At 40.0% G+C, this 16,843-nt stretch overlaps 1 protein-coding gene across 2 annotated transcripts; it reads right to left on the bottom strand.

Annotated features, from left to right (window-relative positions):
- Positions 1-681: 681 nt before the first annotated feature.
- LOC128232335 (probable serine racemase) lies at positions 682-14,106 on the bottom strand. Of its 2 annotated transcripts, XM_052945833.1 has the most exons (10): positions 13,866-14,106; positions 13,423-13,464; positions 12,394-12,560; positions 11,400-11,484; positions 9,749-9,875; positions 8,946-8,996; positions 6,753-6,880; positions 2,959-3,009; positions 1,126-1,279; positions 682-773 (listed from the first exon to the last, which is right to left on the bottom strand). In XM_052945833.1, the coding sequence occupies exons 1-9, from the start codon at positions 14,049-14,051 to the stop codon at positions 1,139-1,141; spliced, it is 978 nt and encodes a 325-aa protein (XP_052801793.1). In that variant the 5' UTR covers positions 14,052-14,106; the 3' UTR covers positions 682-773; positions 1,126-1,138. The 2 variants fall into 2 exon arrangements, with proteins under 2 accessions (XP_052801793.1, XP_052801792.1); XM_052945832.1 differs by lacking the exon at positions 682-773 and having other exon boundaries at positions 1,043-1,279.
- Positions 14,107-16,843: the final 2,737 nt, after the last annotated feature.

The raw sequence follows: 16,843 nt of genomic DNA on the forward strand, positions 1-16,843 counted from the left end.
AATTTAAACACTTATGGCAACAATGCATTTAAAATATAATAAATCAACACTTTCTAAAATGTTTATTTATATTCTACGGGACCTGCTGACACAATACAAACAATAACAAGATCAATAGTTTTCATGTATATTGTTATGCGATGAATTGCGATCCGAACATATCCGAAGATGTTGCGTTCATCGATTGATAAACGCAATTAACATGACGCTGCCTGTCAGTCAAACTGGCCGGATTATACACGACTGACCAATCAGCCTCCAGATTAGGCGGGGCTTATCAGTTGCCCGTTGCTATACGCCATGACCTCCGACAATCTGCACTTATCAACAGTAGTGTAATTACTCTGTTTTCTATATATTAAACACAAAATATGTTGTTTTTTCATAACTGAGAGATAGTAAAGACAAGGAAATCCATAATGCTGACATTTCCCCTTATTGCTGCTCAAATTATTCAAATAATGCATTTTTTGGAATTTGTTTGATAACAAAGTGACCTTTTGGTAGACAATTTAAACCCTTCAAATTCTTAATGTGACCGTACATATTAATCAATTGTAACCACGGCCCTTCCCCCTCCCAGGTCAGGGGTATAGCGGAGACTTTGACTTTCGGTCCAGCCAAGCCCGGGAAAACCCCGCCCTGCAGGGACGAACTGCTGGTAAAATCCGCGAAAATGCCCCCGCACCCAAAGGACCATAGGTAAGGCCCATTCCCCGCTATTTTTGGCGCGAAGACAAAACCTCCGCATTCATCAGGCACTTCGAGGCCACCTGTAAAGTAAAAACACGGCTATTTCCCCGACCATCCCCGGTATTCCCCCGAACCTGGGGATGGGGGGGGGGGGGGGGGGGGGGGGTGCGTGGTTTCAATTAACTGGTGCATAACAAGACAACAAACCATTTTAGTTGTAAAATACTACAACTATTTTTAAGCAGTTACTAGGTTATAAACATATCATACACTTTAGTAGGGTCAAAGATTGGTCAGTGCAATATGAAAGCATAGGGGGGGGAACACAGGTAATACAATAATTCTTGTTTTCTCTTATATTTCTTTTTATTTCAGTGTATTCATAGAATATCCATAGAAAAAATCTACTTCTTTATCAGATGTAACATTTACAGAATGGCTGCCATCACAAGAAGGGCAGATGCGCCAAGTCGACGTTACCGCCACACATGATGAGACCAATGTGACGTATTTCCGGTGGTAAATCTTTCAACTGGTCAGACATTGCCGCGGCAACAACAGTCCCCGCTGCCGACTCCACCACCAACTATGAAGAAAAATCATATTTTAGTAACCGCATTCACTGCAAAACATAAGACAGGTGTTCAAGGTTTTACAGAATAACTATGGCTTGAGCCTATTTTAGTTTATCAAGCATATATCTGTTAGCATAGTCATGTTATTGGAAATATAAAGTAGAACGAAAATATACAGTCAAAACTCGCTATGACCAGTTGTTGGGACCCCTTCGAGCAAACGAGCATTCGAAACAAACGAAAAACAGAACGTGCCTTACTGGACCAAAATATACTGAAAAGGTTCGACATAACCGGAACATCGACATAACAGAATTCGACATAGCGAGTTTCGACTGTATTGTAATTCAAATCTCATTTATATTGTATGGTTATTTTTTGTACTGGTCACCAATTATAACTGCAAAGTGCATTGCTAGCCGACCGAATAATGAATGACTAAAATTACATTGTTGATAAAGTCATGCCGGATTGTATTTCTGTTCATTAATGCAACTTCAGTCGGACGTGAAAGCGATCTTCCTTCAAAGCAAAAATGTGTGTTTGTAATATTTAGTTTCGGCGTATCTTTTATATATTATTTGCCTACACAAAAAGCCCTTTCAAATTAAACCAAAATAATACGGGGTCAACAGACATTCAAAATTCACATGACTGACTATCGGAGTCCTTAGCAATATCAACATATACAGTGTGGACATACCACGTGGTTTGTGACGTCACATTTTGTTATAACGTGAAGCAAAATACCACTCGATTCGGAAATGATTATCGCCGTAAGTTTGTTATTTTCTTATCAATTTTTATATAACCTAGCGGAGGCTAAGCGGAAAAATGTACACTATACTCGGTTACTGAGCGATATGTTGAGCAATTTTTAGTTTTGTCAAAAATCGTGGGCAAATGCTGATAATGTTCAAAATATTGTTTGTTATGGCGAGAAGCCTATTACGTTTCTGGTCCAAAAAGTTGTTTATATATATATTCACCATGTTTGCCTTAAAACGGAAGTCTCGGAATGCATATTCTATCCCAAGGATATATTCATACCTACAAATAAGGCACATAGAAATATTGTTGTGACGAAAAGCAAAAACTATTTGGTTATAAAGCAGTTTTTGAGGAACAATTGCCGACCTTGCCTTGTACATTTTTCCGCTTAGCCTCCTTCCGCTAGGTTTTATAAAAAAAATGATAAGAAAATAGCAAACTTACGGCGATAATCATTTCCGAATCGAGCGGTATTTTGCTTCCCGTTATAACAAAATGTGACGTCACAACCACGTGGTATGTACACACTGATATAGCACGCCTCCAACATGAATGATGCAACGTCATTGGTCCAGGACTGGTCACACGGTGACCCCATATCGTTCCATATTGGGTCACTAATCTTTATATCGTACCAAATGTCTTTTTTTCGATTCCAACGAATAAATGAAACATCTCCCAGTGTTAACGTCTTGATCAATGTTATCGAGGTCAGTCAGACCCGGAAGGGTAATAGTACTAGGCTAACGTCTCGGTCCATAAACACCTTTGGGGCTGACTGGCTGGTCATTTAATGTCATAATACCCTCCATGGTGTGTAATTGTCCTCGAATATATTTTAATGTTTTATAAGGAAGTCATTTAGTCAATTTGACAATAGATTCATAGTTTCTACAGAGCTAAATTTTGTTGATACCACCTTCAAGTCTTGGAATCCAGTCCGCATTCCGTTTATAGCTTTGTCATCCGTCTGTAATACGAATAAAAAGAACAACTATTGAATTTATAAGTACGTGATGAACTGTAACTGTCTAAACATTATAAAAAAGAAAACAAATATGATACATAATTTACGGTATCAAATTGTGGGAAAAAGTACCAATTATGCAATTGAAACTACAGGGAAGAATCGGGCAACCAAACATTTCAATGGCACAATGGGCAAAGGACAAAGCCAAACATTTCAATGACTCAAGGGTTAAAGGACAAAGCCAATCATTTCAATAGCACAACTGTTAAAGGACAAAGCCAAACATTTCAATAGCACAACTGTTAAAGGACAAAGCCTATCATTTCAATAGCACAAGGGTTAAAGGACAGAGCCAAACATTTCAATAGCACAAGGGTTAAAGAACAAAGCCAAACATTTCAATAGCACAAGGGTTAAAGGACAAAGCCAAACATTTCAATAGCACAAGGGTTAAAGGACAAAGCCTATCATTTCAATAGCACAAGGGTTAAAGGACAAAGCCTAACATTTCTTTGGCACAAGGGTTAAAGGACAAAGCCTATCATTTCAATAGCACAAGGGTTAAAGGACAAAGCCTATCATTTCAATAGCACAAGGGTTAAAGGACAAAGCCTATCATTTCAATAGCACAAGGGTTAAAGGACAAAGCCTATCATTTCAATAGCACAAGGGTTAAAGGACAAAACCTATCATTTCAATAGCACAAGGGTTTAAGGACAAAGCCTATCATTTCAATAGCACAAGGGTTAAAGGACAAAGCCTATCATTTCAATAGCACAAGGGTTAAAGGACAAAGCCAAACATTTCATTGGCACAAGGATTAAAGAACAAAGCCAAACATTTCAATGGCATAAGGGTAAAAGGACAAAGCCAAACATTTCAATAGCACAAGGGTAAAAGGACAAAGCCTATCATTTCAATAGCACAAGGGTTAAAGAACAAAGCCTATCATTTCAATAGCACAAGGGTTAAAGGACAAAGCCTATCATTTCAATAGCACAAGGGTTAAAGGACAAAGCCTATCATTTCAATAGCACAAGGGTTAAAGGACAAAGCCTATCATTTCAATAGCACAAGGGTTAAAGAACAAAGCCTATCATTTCAATAGCACAAGGGTTAAAGGACAAAGCCCATCATTTCAATAGCACAAGGGTTAAAGGACAAAGCCAAACATTTCAATAGCACAAGGGTTAAAGGACAAAGCCTATCATTTCAATAGCACAAGGGTTAAAGGACAAAGCCTATCATTTCAATAGCACAAGGGTTAAAGGACAAAGCCTAACATTTCATTGGCACAAGGGTTAAAGGACAAAGCCTATCATTTCAATAGCACAAGGGTTAAAAGACAGAGCCAAACATTTCAATAGCACAAGGGTTAAAGGACAAAGCCTATCATTTCATTAGCACAAGGGTTAAAGGACAAAGCCTATCATTTCAATAGCACAAGGGTTAAAGAACAAAGCCTATCATTTCAATAGCACAAGGGTTAAAGGACGAAGCCAAACATTTCAATAGCACAAGGGTTAAAGGACAAAGCCAAACATTTCAATAGCACAAGGGTTAAAGGACAAAGCCTACCATTTCAATAGCACAAGGGTTTAAGGACAAAGCCTATCATTTCAATAGCACAAGGGTTAAAGGACAAAGCCTATCATTTCAATAGCACAAGGGTTAAAGGAAAAAGCCTATCATTTCAATAGCACAAGGGTTAAAGGACAAAGCCTATCATTTCAATAGTACAAGGGTTTAAGGACAAAGCCTATCATTTCAATAGCACAAGGGTTAAAGGACAAAGCCTATCATTTCAATAGCACAAGGGTTTAAGGACAAAGCCTATCATTTCAAAAGCACAAGGGTTAAGGAAAAAGCCTATTATTTCAATAGCACAAGGGTTAAAGGACAAAGCCTATCATTTCAATAGCACAGGGGTTAAAGGACAAAGCCTATCATTTCAATAGCACAAGGGTTAAAGGACAAAGCCTATCATTTCAATAGCACATGGGTTAAAGGACAAAGCGAAACATTTCATTGACACAAGGGTCAAAGTACTTGTTTCGCACACGGGTTAAAGGACAAAGCCAATTATTTCAATGACACAAGGGTTAAAGGACAAAGCCAAACAGTTGAATAGCACAAGGGTTAAAGAACAAAGCCAAACATTTTAATGATACAAGAGTAAAGAACAAAGCCAAACATTTCAATGACACAAGGGTTAAAGGACAAAGCCAAACATTTCAATGACACAAGGGTTAAAGGACAGAGCCAAACATTTCAATGACACAAGGGTTAAAGGACAAAGCCAAACATTTCAACGACACAAGGGTTAAAGGACAAAGCCAGATATTTCAATGACACAAGGGTTAAAGGACAAAGCCAAACATATCAATGACTCAATGGTTAAAGAACAAAGCCAAACATTTCAACGACACAAGGGTTAAAGGACAAAGCCAAACATTTCAACGACACAAGGGTTTAAGGACAAAGCCAGATATTTCAATGACACAAGGGTAAAGAACAAAGCCAAACATTTCAATGGCACAAGGGTAAAGAACAAAGCCAAACATTTCAATGGCACAAGGGTAAAGAACAAAGCCAAACATTTCAATGACACAAGGGTAAAGAACAAAGCCAAACATATCAATGGCACAAGGGTAAAAGGACAAAGCCAAACATTTCAATGGCACAAGGGTAAAGAACAAAGCCAAACATTTCAATGGCACAAGGGTAAAGAACAAAGCCAAACATTTCAATGACACAAGGGTAAAGAACAAAGCCAAACATTTCAATGGCACAAGGGTAAAAGGACAAAGCCAAACATTTCAATGGCACAAGGGTAAAGAACAAAGCCAAACATTTCAATGGCACAAGGGTAAAGAACAAAGCCAAACATATCAATGGCACAAGGGTAAAAGGACAAAGCCAAACATGTCAATGCCACAAGGGTAAAGAACAAAGCCAAACATATCAATGGCACAAGGGTAAAAGGACGAGCCAAACATATCAATTGAACAAGGGTCAAAGACCAAAGCAAAACATTCCAATGGCAAAATGTTCAAAGTGCACAGCCAATTATTACAATGGCACAAGGGGCAAAGGACAAAGCCAAACATATCGATGGCACAAGGGTCAAAGAAAAACCAATTCTTTCACTGGCTCGAGGGTCACAGAACAAAACCAAACATTTGAGTGGCACAAAGGTTAAAGGACAAAGCCAAACATTTCAATCGCACTGTCAATGGACGAACAGACTCACAAAACAACAAACACAACACACACGAGTATGTAATAAGGCAAGTTATTAAGCGTAACACAGTTAAGTAACGTATTTCATAAAGCAACATTTCTCCCTTAATCTAAAACTTTAATAAATATAAAATAATGAATCGTGGTTAATGTAAAGACAGTTTCCATTTAATGAAACTAAATTATAGTTATAAATATAACAAAAAAGTGAGCTCAGCTTGTCATAAGGGTCTTAAGATGTTTCTAGAAATTGGGGCCAGGGCATCATCGGCTTGACGTGACACATTGCAATCGAATCAATGTGACACGCACAGAGCCTGGTAGGCCCGCACTCTACCGGGGACTTTATTATGATCTTTGGCTTTAAATCTCAGTGAATAATGCGGTAACTCTCCCCTCAGGCTTCTAAATTTCTCTTTAAACTGCAGGGTTGGTTATCACGTTCGTTGAGTGATGGGCCCAAAATTTTTGCACTCATCACGCAGATTAAACAAACTTACAACTGTAAAGACGGTCTTCTCCGCATGTTGCAACACTATTGGCCATGTAAGCTGACCGAGTTGTTGCATGCGCATTCCATCCGCCACTGTGTCCAGGCAACGCGGAGGATTTGGCCACAGACGCTCACCTAGTTTAAATAAAAATGGACTAACAACTTGTTGTTTTGTTCATTAAGCTTTTTTTTATTTTGCCTAACAAAAGAAATATAATTATTCACGCTTAATATTCAAAATATTGCATGTCCTAACAATAAAAGTCGTATTGTTAGTGAATCAATAAACACAGAAGCAGTTGCAGTTATCACACTATCATTTGAAACTTAGCGGTTATTTTCCATCAAATACAACCTCGGGTGTAATTGGACGGTTTACAATGTCTAACCTAATTACAATGAGATCGCGTAGTAATGTCAATTAAGCAGTTAAACTTAATGACTTTTCTCTTGTGGGTCGTAATTATGTATGCAATTATACACTTCAATGGAAATCAGTACAAGCTTAGTAATACATGCCGTACAATTAACACGTTAAACATTAAGGCCCGGTCACACCGCAAGAACATTGCTGGAGCGTTCCTGGAGCGGTGAAAAAAATCATCACCGCTCGTTACCGTTCACCAGAAGTTGGCCCCCGTTAAGGCAACGCCGTATACGCTCGGCCACCGCTTATGGTCCCTCCTACCGCTCCGAAAGTTTTGACCTGCACAAAATATTGCGAGCGGTGAGGAGCGGGCAATTTTCCGCTCCGGCAAAGTTCACCACCGCTCCAACAACGCCCAGTCAAAGTTTGGCACCTCTAGACGCAAGTTCGTGGACGCTTGGGTCCGCTAAGCCAACGCAGAAATCTTGAACGCTGGACCACCGCTGCTTCACCAGCATTGCCCGGGCGGTGATTAAACGTTGCACAAACTTTGGTGGAGCGGTTGTAAGCGTTTAACGAGCGGACACGGGATTGCTGGAACGGTGTCGGGCGTTGAAGCAGCGATCCATTGCGGTGATGACCTTTGGTTTGGCGTTGGTATGGAGGTGTCGGAGCGGGACCAGAATTTGGCTATAAATACGGGGAGAAATGGACCAGGAGCCCATTTGGAATCGAGCTGCCGTTGAGTGCAGACCTCATTTACATCGAATTTGCTCAAAGTTACAGTAAAACTGTACTACCATGGATGCTGAGAGACTTGCTATGATTGGTGCACTAGCCCAGCAGCAGAATCAGAACCTCCTCAGATTGCAAGCTGTTGACAGAAGGAGAAGAGAGAGAAGGAGAGACAGAGTGGGTCAAACAGTGGATACTGAAAAGTGCTGAACATGGACTGTATGACAAGCTGATGGTGGAGCTGAGGAATGAGGATCCACGAGCCTTCAAGCACTTCATGAGGATGCCACCAGCCATGTTTGATGAAGTTGTACAGAGGCTGACCCCCAGATTGACCAAGCAAGACACCAATTACCGAGCAAGCCTGGAATCTGGTCTCAAAGTGGCAATCACCCTACAGCACCTGGCATCTGGTAACACCTACAGAAACTGCATTGCAATACGCCTGGAGGGTTCCCCACAACACCATCAGTGTGGTAGTCAATGAAGTGGTAAAGGCCATCATTGAGGAGTACAGCTCCGTTAAGCTCCTTAGTCAAAAGCGGTATGCCGCTAAACCAACTTTAAACCCCCGCCGAGCCAACGCCCGCATGCGCAGAACGCCGCTCTATCAACGCTCGCGTCACCGCTAAACCAACGCTCGCTACCGCTCGCTACCGTTAAGCCAACGCTATAGCAACGCCGGCTTCAGCGGTGCACCGCTAAGGCAACGCCCGTGTTTTCGATTTTTTTCCCATTTTGTGCGCGGTGACGAACGTTGTCGAAATTCGGTCCCCTCTCCCTACCGTTCAAGGAACGCTCCAACAAAGTTCGGGCGGTGTGACCGGGCCTTTACAATCGATTTATACTATTACTTATTTTTACGAACTACTTCTACTAATGTACCGGCATACATCCGCGATTGTTTTCGATTGAAAATGGCCGTGGTGTTCCGAATGATCACACTAGACGTACGTTGTGCGAAAGTTTATTGATGGTATACTAGTGTATGATGTGTGCATCTTTTGTGTTCTGCTATTTGATTGTTTGTATGTATAGTTTACAATTAAAAGTTTGCATTGTCATTTCATTGTCACTTGACCCCAATACGAGATTTACCTGCTAGGAGGCATTTCTGAAGCTCTTTACCCTCAGGTTCAACAATATATACTGAAACAGAAAGATTACACTTAGAATTACAAGTCAAAACCAGGGGTGGATCTAAGAATTGACGTTAGAGGGGGCTTTACTTATGGGCGCAACATTTTGACATGCGCCCCTCCCGCAGAACCGAATGTATATGGCATAAACTGTTTGCATGGGGATTTAGAGTGTTACTCGTACAAGTAAAAGTTTACACTTTGTAGTCAGAAATGGTGCATTGTAAGTGTATATTATTACCTTTTTCTCCCAAATTGAAATAAAAAAGTAAACTTGGACGATTTTAATGAGTAAGCGCAAGGTGCGCCCCTCTCTACACCCACTAGTAAAAACATTATCTTATATTAAAACATTGAAGATGAAAAGGCTGTTGTATATTAAATATACAAAATAAGTTTACATTGTATACAAGAGACTGTTATTAAATGTAAATACGAAGTTACATTAAAGACTTTACTTAGGTTGTACAAAACTAATGTTTAGTTCCGGGTTCTCGATCTAACCTAATTATTTTCAAACAAACCCAGTATTTTTATTGCCATCAAATGCATTTCTTCTGACTGGTATTCTTTTGATTACATTCTTTCGGTAGTTTCTAAATTGGAAAGGTTCCTGCATGTATTTTCATTGGGTCCTCTAGCGTGACAATGATGTTCAACTTTACTTAAAAAATCCCGAACTTCTTACCCTATTATTTTCGGGCAGTGAATTCGGAAACAAACAAAATGTTACGGCCGAAGTGTGCTTTAAGAACACCATACTTTTAATATCGGGTTTTATGGCCTTGGCAGCGATACAAATTCCTGCAGCTAGACCTCCGCCGCTGACCGGAACCAGTATGGCGTCTAAAGCGGGCACCTGCTCCATAATCTCCAAACCCACTGTACCCTGGAATAAGTAAAACTGACAAATAAATAGACAGCAAATCTATTATATACTTGTTAATTCGTCATCAATTGATGTTACAGTATATAATTGTGCTGATTTTCCTCTGCAGTGATTTCTTTTCCTGGGCATTCCGAGTCCTACAGCCATTGTTTCCCTGGAGGATGCACAGTTTTTTAGTTATGTGTGTGGGACTCTCTTGGGACCTTCGCTCGGGACCCTAGGGTGGCAAAGATGCGAGTCCCGAGTGATGCACATATACAGCAGAGTTGAAACTGAATCTCCAGCTGCTTTTTTTAGTATGACCATGTTCCTGACTCTCTATTTGTATTGCAGCTATTTCACAAACATGTGTTAACATCTGTAGGCAATTGTATGGAACTGATAAATTCTTTAGTTTGGTTAAAATTATTAAAAAATATAATTGATAAGCAAATAATATCTGTTGACAAACAAATTGCTCATTGGCGGATCCCGGGGGAGGGGGGGGGGGTGTCACCGGGTGCCCAAGGATCGCCCAAGTTTATTTTTTATTTCAATATAGGAGAAAAAGAGTAAGGAAATACGCCCAAAATGAATCACTGCGGACTAGAAATTGTTAAAAATTTCTTAGGGGAGTATCCCTCACCCCCCCCCCCACCCCTGTCGACGCTTTAAACCAAACTTATTTCGATTTTGAGGGAGGAGCGCTGAGCAAAAGTTTACGCCCCTCAGTTACGCCCACTCTAATATCAAACCCTGGATCCGCCTCTGTTGCTAGTTACGCCCCCTCTAATATCAAACCCTGGAGCCGCCTCTGTTGCTAGTTACGCCCCCTCTAATATCAAACCCTGGATCCGCCTCTTTTGCTAGTTACGCCCCCTCTAATATCAAACCCTGGAGCCGCCTCTGTTGCTAGTTACGCCCCCTCTAATATCAAACCCTGGATCCGCCTCTGTTGCTAGTTACGCCCCCTCTAATTTCAAACCCTGGATCCGCCTCTGTTGCTAGTTACGCCCCCTCTAATTTCAAAACCTGGATCCGCCTCTGTTGCTAGTTACGCACCCTCTAATATCAAACCCTGGAGCCGCCTCTGTTGCTAGTTACGCCCCCTCTAATATCAAACCCTGGATCCGCCTCTGTTGCTAGTTACGCACCCTCTAATATCAAACCCTGGAGCCGCCTCTGTTGCTAGTTACGCCCCCTCTAATATCAAACCCTGGATCCGCCTCTGTTGCTAGTTACGCCCCCTCTAATATCAAACCCTGGATCCGCCTCTGTTGCTAGTTACGCCCCCTCTAATATCAAACCCTGGATCCGCCTCTGTTGCTAGTTACGCCCCCTCTAATATCAAACCCTGGATCCGCCTCTGTTGCTAGTTACGCCCCCTCTAATATCAAACCCTGGATCCGCCTCTGTTGCTTGCATGAGCAAACTAACCAAAACATAACTTGTGGATAACTTCAACAGGCTGCATATGTCAGACATATACTTGAATAACAATAAAGCGAAATTGTATTTTCATCAAATTAGTTTTTAAGAAATTACCTGGCCTGCTATAACAGCCAAGTCGTCACACGTTGGCACGAACGAAAACCCTCTCTCCTCCATCACTTCGTTTGTAACTTTTATTCTGCAACAAATAAATAGAAAACTTTCGGATCGGTATTTCTTCAAATCATTCTACTTAAAATCAGTTAAACTTAATTCATTGATATTGAATGGAATTTTAATCAAAAATAGTTTATCTTTACTTTAAAGAACAGCCAATCATGTGGGTACTAAGTTGAATATAAATGAATTACTTCCCTTTAATTAAAAAAGCTGTATATACATTAAAGCTGCACTCTTACAGATTTACTGTGTTGACATTTAAATAAAATGTCTTGGAATGTGACAATTTTTTAGCGTAAATATCTGTAAACCAGCAATATAAGACTGCTGACAAAAGATCAGATCCGATCGAAAATATATGTTTAATGGCTAAAAGCGTTACTAAGAGTTTAAGAAAAAATGCATCAATTTATGAACTTAAATATGAAATTATGCGATCTGATTTTTATCAGAAGTCTTATAACACTGGTAAGCAGATTCCAAGACAATAAATAAAAACTTTAAAAACGGTAAATCTGTGAGAGTACAGCTTTAAATGTCATCTTTGCAAGCCAAAATGAGACTATCAAGAAGTTTCATTCCAGCGAAGTTGCATTTCTTTCTGATTAAAGAACATAGTTTGGTTTTCCGGTTAGCGCAGTGGTTAGCGCACTCGCTTCTCACCTAGGCGACCTTAGTTCCCGGCCTGGGCGCATGCGAGTTAAGGTTGTTGTTACCAAGCCAGACATGACCACCTCTCGCGTAAAATCGGCCAAATGAGAGAGATTATTATAATGTTGTAATATAAGCCGTTGTAAAATATATAAGAATAAATTAAACTTAAGAAAACAGTTGGTAGGATATATATTTCGGTTTACATCAGCATCATGGGCATCGTGGGCATCAGACAATGTGATAAGTATTGCAGGCATATATGCTGGTCGTTCACCTATCTTGTGGCGTAGGTTCACATGACCTCAATGTAGCACCGAGTTCCTTGATGTCCGCGAGTTTACACTCCGGCACGGTGGTAGGGCACACAATCTCGCATGGCACACCCAGAGACCGGGCCACCCAAGCAAGGGCTCGACCGTGGTTACCGCTGCTGTGGGCTACCTACATGAATTACGAGTACACACATAAGCATTTTTTTTTAAATCCGTTTACAAATTTATTTTTGTTTCAAATTTGTTTAAGTTGTTGTGACGTAAAATTTGTTTACATGATATTTATATCTGCCAATGTTGGAATTCCGCTGTATTTGGGTAGGAAAAAGAAGATAAAAAAAGAAAAGAAAAATCAAGGGTCGTAACTCTGTCAAAAATTGGTTGATTTAAAAACATACATTTATAGCGGATTTTGTGATGATGTAACCGTTTACAAACGTATGTGTATGACGTATCGCTTGACTATACCGCTACACCACATGCTATTATGTGTTTACATTGTTTTTGCTACCATAAGTTAACAATGCTTACTTTGTAATGCACCAGTCAATTGTAACCACGCCCCCCCCCCCTACCCAGGTCCGGGGGTATACCGGGGATAGCCGGGGAAATGTTTTAACTTTTCAGGTTGCCCCGCGCAGTGCCGGGTGAATGCGGTGGTTTTGTCTTTGCACAACATATAGCAGGAAATGGGCCTAACCTAAGGTCCCTTGGGTGCGGGGGAATTTGGCGGAGATTTTGCCATCAGTTCATACCCGCAGGGCGGTGATTTTAGCCGGGGTTGGCTGGACCGAAAGTCAAAGTCCCCGCTATTTTCCGGACCTGGGGGGAAGGGCGTGGTTACAATTGACTGGTGCATAAGATATATGCATTGAGAACACTAATTCACACGTATTCAGAGCTCCCGCCAGATCATACTAATACACATTATGATCAAGACTTTGAAACTCAAAATCAATCATTTATCGGAACAATATCACATTTCAATGATCTGTACCATATTTTTTTAAATACATGTAATACTAACTTACCAATCCTTTTAATGTATGGCCACGTTCTTGTCTGCTTAATACCTACAGGTGTGAAATATATTAATCATATACATGTATTGATATCTATGTACCAAGTAAACTTTATTATTTTAAATCTTATGCGGCAACACGAGCAATGCATGAACCCGAGACAGTAAACTTATATATAGTAGACTTCAATTGATTTAACTTGATATGGCAATGTTACTAACATATTAATAATACATTCACATCAATACAGCTTAAAAGGAAAAAACAAACGGTGCCAGCCCCACCCTCTAGGTCCGCAATTTGTCTCTATAATATTAATTCAATCTTCGCTGACAATCTCGGCTGAGAGAGCTTTTAAAATTCAGCACATTCCCTCCAAATCACTTTGTTTCGGTATACACGTAAAACATTGTAAAATGACGCTGGATTTATATAAGAACACAAGAATTTACCGCATTTAAAGCTCCACGGATTTTGAATGCACCGGTCCGCTGCATATTTTCACACTTGAAGTAAAATCGCCGACCATGTTTTTCATTGAAATCCTCATCCGTAAGAACTGGCGTCTTTTTAACTGTGCCGCGTATTCGTTCAAATGCATTTCGAATATCTTCTAGAGTTACACCAATAGATGACATATTTATTGTTTACACACACACACACACACGTTCAAGCACACGATCTACATGGTATCGTAACATTGATAACGTGTGCAGTGAAAAATAAACCAAGCAGGGAACATAAAATGATAAAAGTAAGTCGAGTATAATCGTTATCTACATGAGCGGATCCAGGATCCATAGGTAAATGGGACGTATATTGAGGAGTGTGCCCCCTTCCTCACGAATCCCCAAGTCTCTAAACGTGGCTATTTTCAGTCTAAAATGGTCCACTACGGCACTAGGGTGTAATGTGTGCATAATTTATCTGCCATTTCGCCTGTATCAGCTAGTGCTCTATATATATACATAAAGTATTCGACATCAGACCATACGCGCAGTATTGAACACGATAGAATCACCTGCTGGCATGTATTTTAGTTTAAAATATCCAAGACCGTGAAATTGTCTATAGATAAAATGGTTATGGCATTTAATAATCATAAACGTTTATTCTGGGGTTAAGCATGAGGCGAGCTATGAGCTACCGGCCCGTGTCGTAGAAATTGTTGTGACAGTGCGACCGGAACGCTCCACAGCGAAACATTATAATATCCGTAGTAAGGAAACTTTCTTATTCAACTTAATCTTTAAATTCTTATAAGGTAGTACCAGGGGGGGGGGGACTTTGAAAAATGGTTCATGGCAAACAAAATGGCGGATTAAGAATGAAAAAAAAATGTATGTGTCCAGTACGTGGCGAAAAACATATTCTTCGATCGCTTCTTAGTCTGGTATCACAACTTTAAAAATAAAAAAGTTATTGAACAGATTGTGGCTTAGGAGGCAATGTTTACAAAATAAACGTGTTGATTTTATCCACATTTTGTCGTATTTCGTTGGCATTTTAAATCCTCCATTATGTTTGCCATGAAACGTTTACTCACTTAATGTTTGCATGAAACAAAATCACAAAAAGCGTTATTTGGTTGCCGAGTGCCCCAAGCAGAAAACACAGGCGAGTGTTGACAAAGATTTGTGGTCGACATGGTACATAATAACTTGAACCAGGCTGAAACGACATTGATAACGCCAACCCTCTGCTTTACGAATAGACGAACTAAAACACTTATTTAAACAAAATGCAGCAAAATAAGTTATATAATAGCTGTATTTTAAAAAAAATAAAGAATTTCAACAGCTTTCCCTAATGGAGGCAAAAAAAATCAATTTCCAAAGAAGTAGTTTATGCAAAGGTGTTTAATAGCTTTATATCACTGTATTTTTTGTTAACATGTATATCCATCACACGTATCAGTAAGCTACGATGGTATAGAGGTGACAGGTGTAAAGAATTGTTTTTCTAGTGACCACGACTTATTACCTCGTCAACATGACTAAGTCAGCTTGTTATCTCGTGGCCATGACTCAGTTATCTCGTGGCCATGAATCAGTTGTGTCGTGGCCATGAGCCAGGGATATTGTGGTCATGACTTAGTTATCTCGTGGCCATGACTCAGTTATCTCGTGGCCATGACTCAGTAAGCTTGTGGTCATGACTCATTTATCTCGTTGACATGTGATCTTAATTATCTCGTGGTCATAACTGATTTACCTCGTGACCAGAACTCAGTTATCTTGTTGCAGTGGCCCAGTGATCTTAGTTATCTCGTGGACATGACTCAGTTATCTCGTGTCCATGACTAAGTTATCTCGTTTCCATGACTTAGTTATCTCGTGGTCATGACTTAGTTATCTCGTAGGCATGACTCAGTATTTCGTTTCCATGACTTAGTTATCTCGTGACCATTACGCCGTTATCTCGTGACCATTACTCCGTTATGTCGTGACCATTACTACGTTATCTCGTGTCAATGGCTTGGTTATCTCGTGGCCATTACTCAATTATCTCGTGACCATTACTCCGTATCTCGAGTCCATGACTTATTATCTAGTGTCCATAACTAAGTTATCTCGTGACCATTAGTCCGTTATTTCGTGGTCATGACTCAGTTATCTCATGGTCATGACTCAGTTATCTTGTGGTCATGACTCAGTTATCTTGTGGTCATGACTTACGTTACGTCGTCGCCATGACTCAAGTTACCGCGTCGCCATGACACAGCTATATCGCTCGTTCCTACAACTGAGTGAGTCGAAACCACGACTTAGACACAACGAGCAAACGAGATAACTAAGTCGTTGGAAGGTGATGGCCATGACATTCTTAGTCGTTGGAACATGTTAGTAGGTCGTTATCTACTATCCGACCGGATAACTAAGTGCTGGGCACGACGTTACTAAGTCATGACCACAATACTAAGTCCAGTCGACGAATAAGTAGGTACTGGCCATTATTTTAACTTGTTTTTATCATATCACCTCCATGCCACCGTAGTAAGCTGAGGCCACTGTGGTATATTTAAAATATTTACCTCAAAGTTACTAAATAGACAAGTCGTGGCCATTATTTTAACTTGTTTTTATCATTATGTATGTTTGTTATTCGTGTAGATAAATAGCTCACTGAGCTAATGTTTCTTGTTAACATATACCCGACTTTAAATACTCTTGTATCTTGTTTGTCACATCCATGCCACCCTAGTGAGCTCTTAAACAGGGGATTTTATACAAGGCAATTGTAGTTAACTCAATATATTTACCACTAAAATGCAACCTTTCTGTGTCATACACATATATATATATATATATATATATAAACATAACTTGATGTCAAAATATAACTATTAAAAGGACATTAAAAATATACACGGAAACAGTATTTTATTATGAGGCGATACGAGCCGACAGCTAAATAGCATGTATTAAGT

This window comes from Mya arenaria, chromosome 4, assembly GCF_026914265.1.
Source record: "Mya arenaria isolate MELC-2E11 chromosome 4, ASM2691426v1".
NCBI classification, from domain to species: Eukaryota; Metazoa; Mollusca; class Bivalvia; order Myida; family Myidae; genus Mya; species Mya arenaria.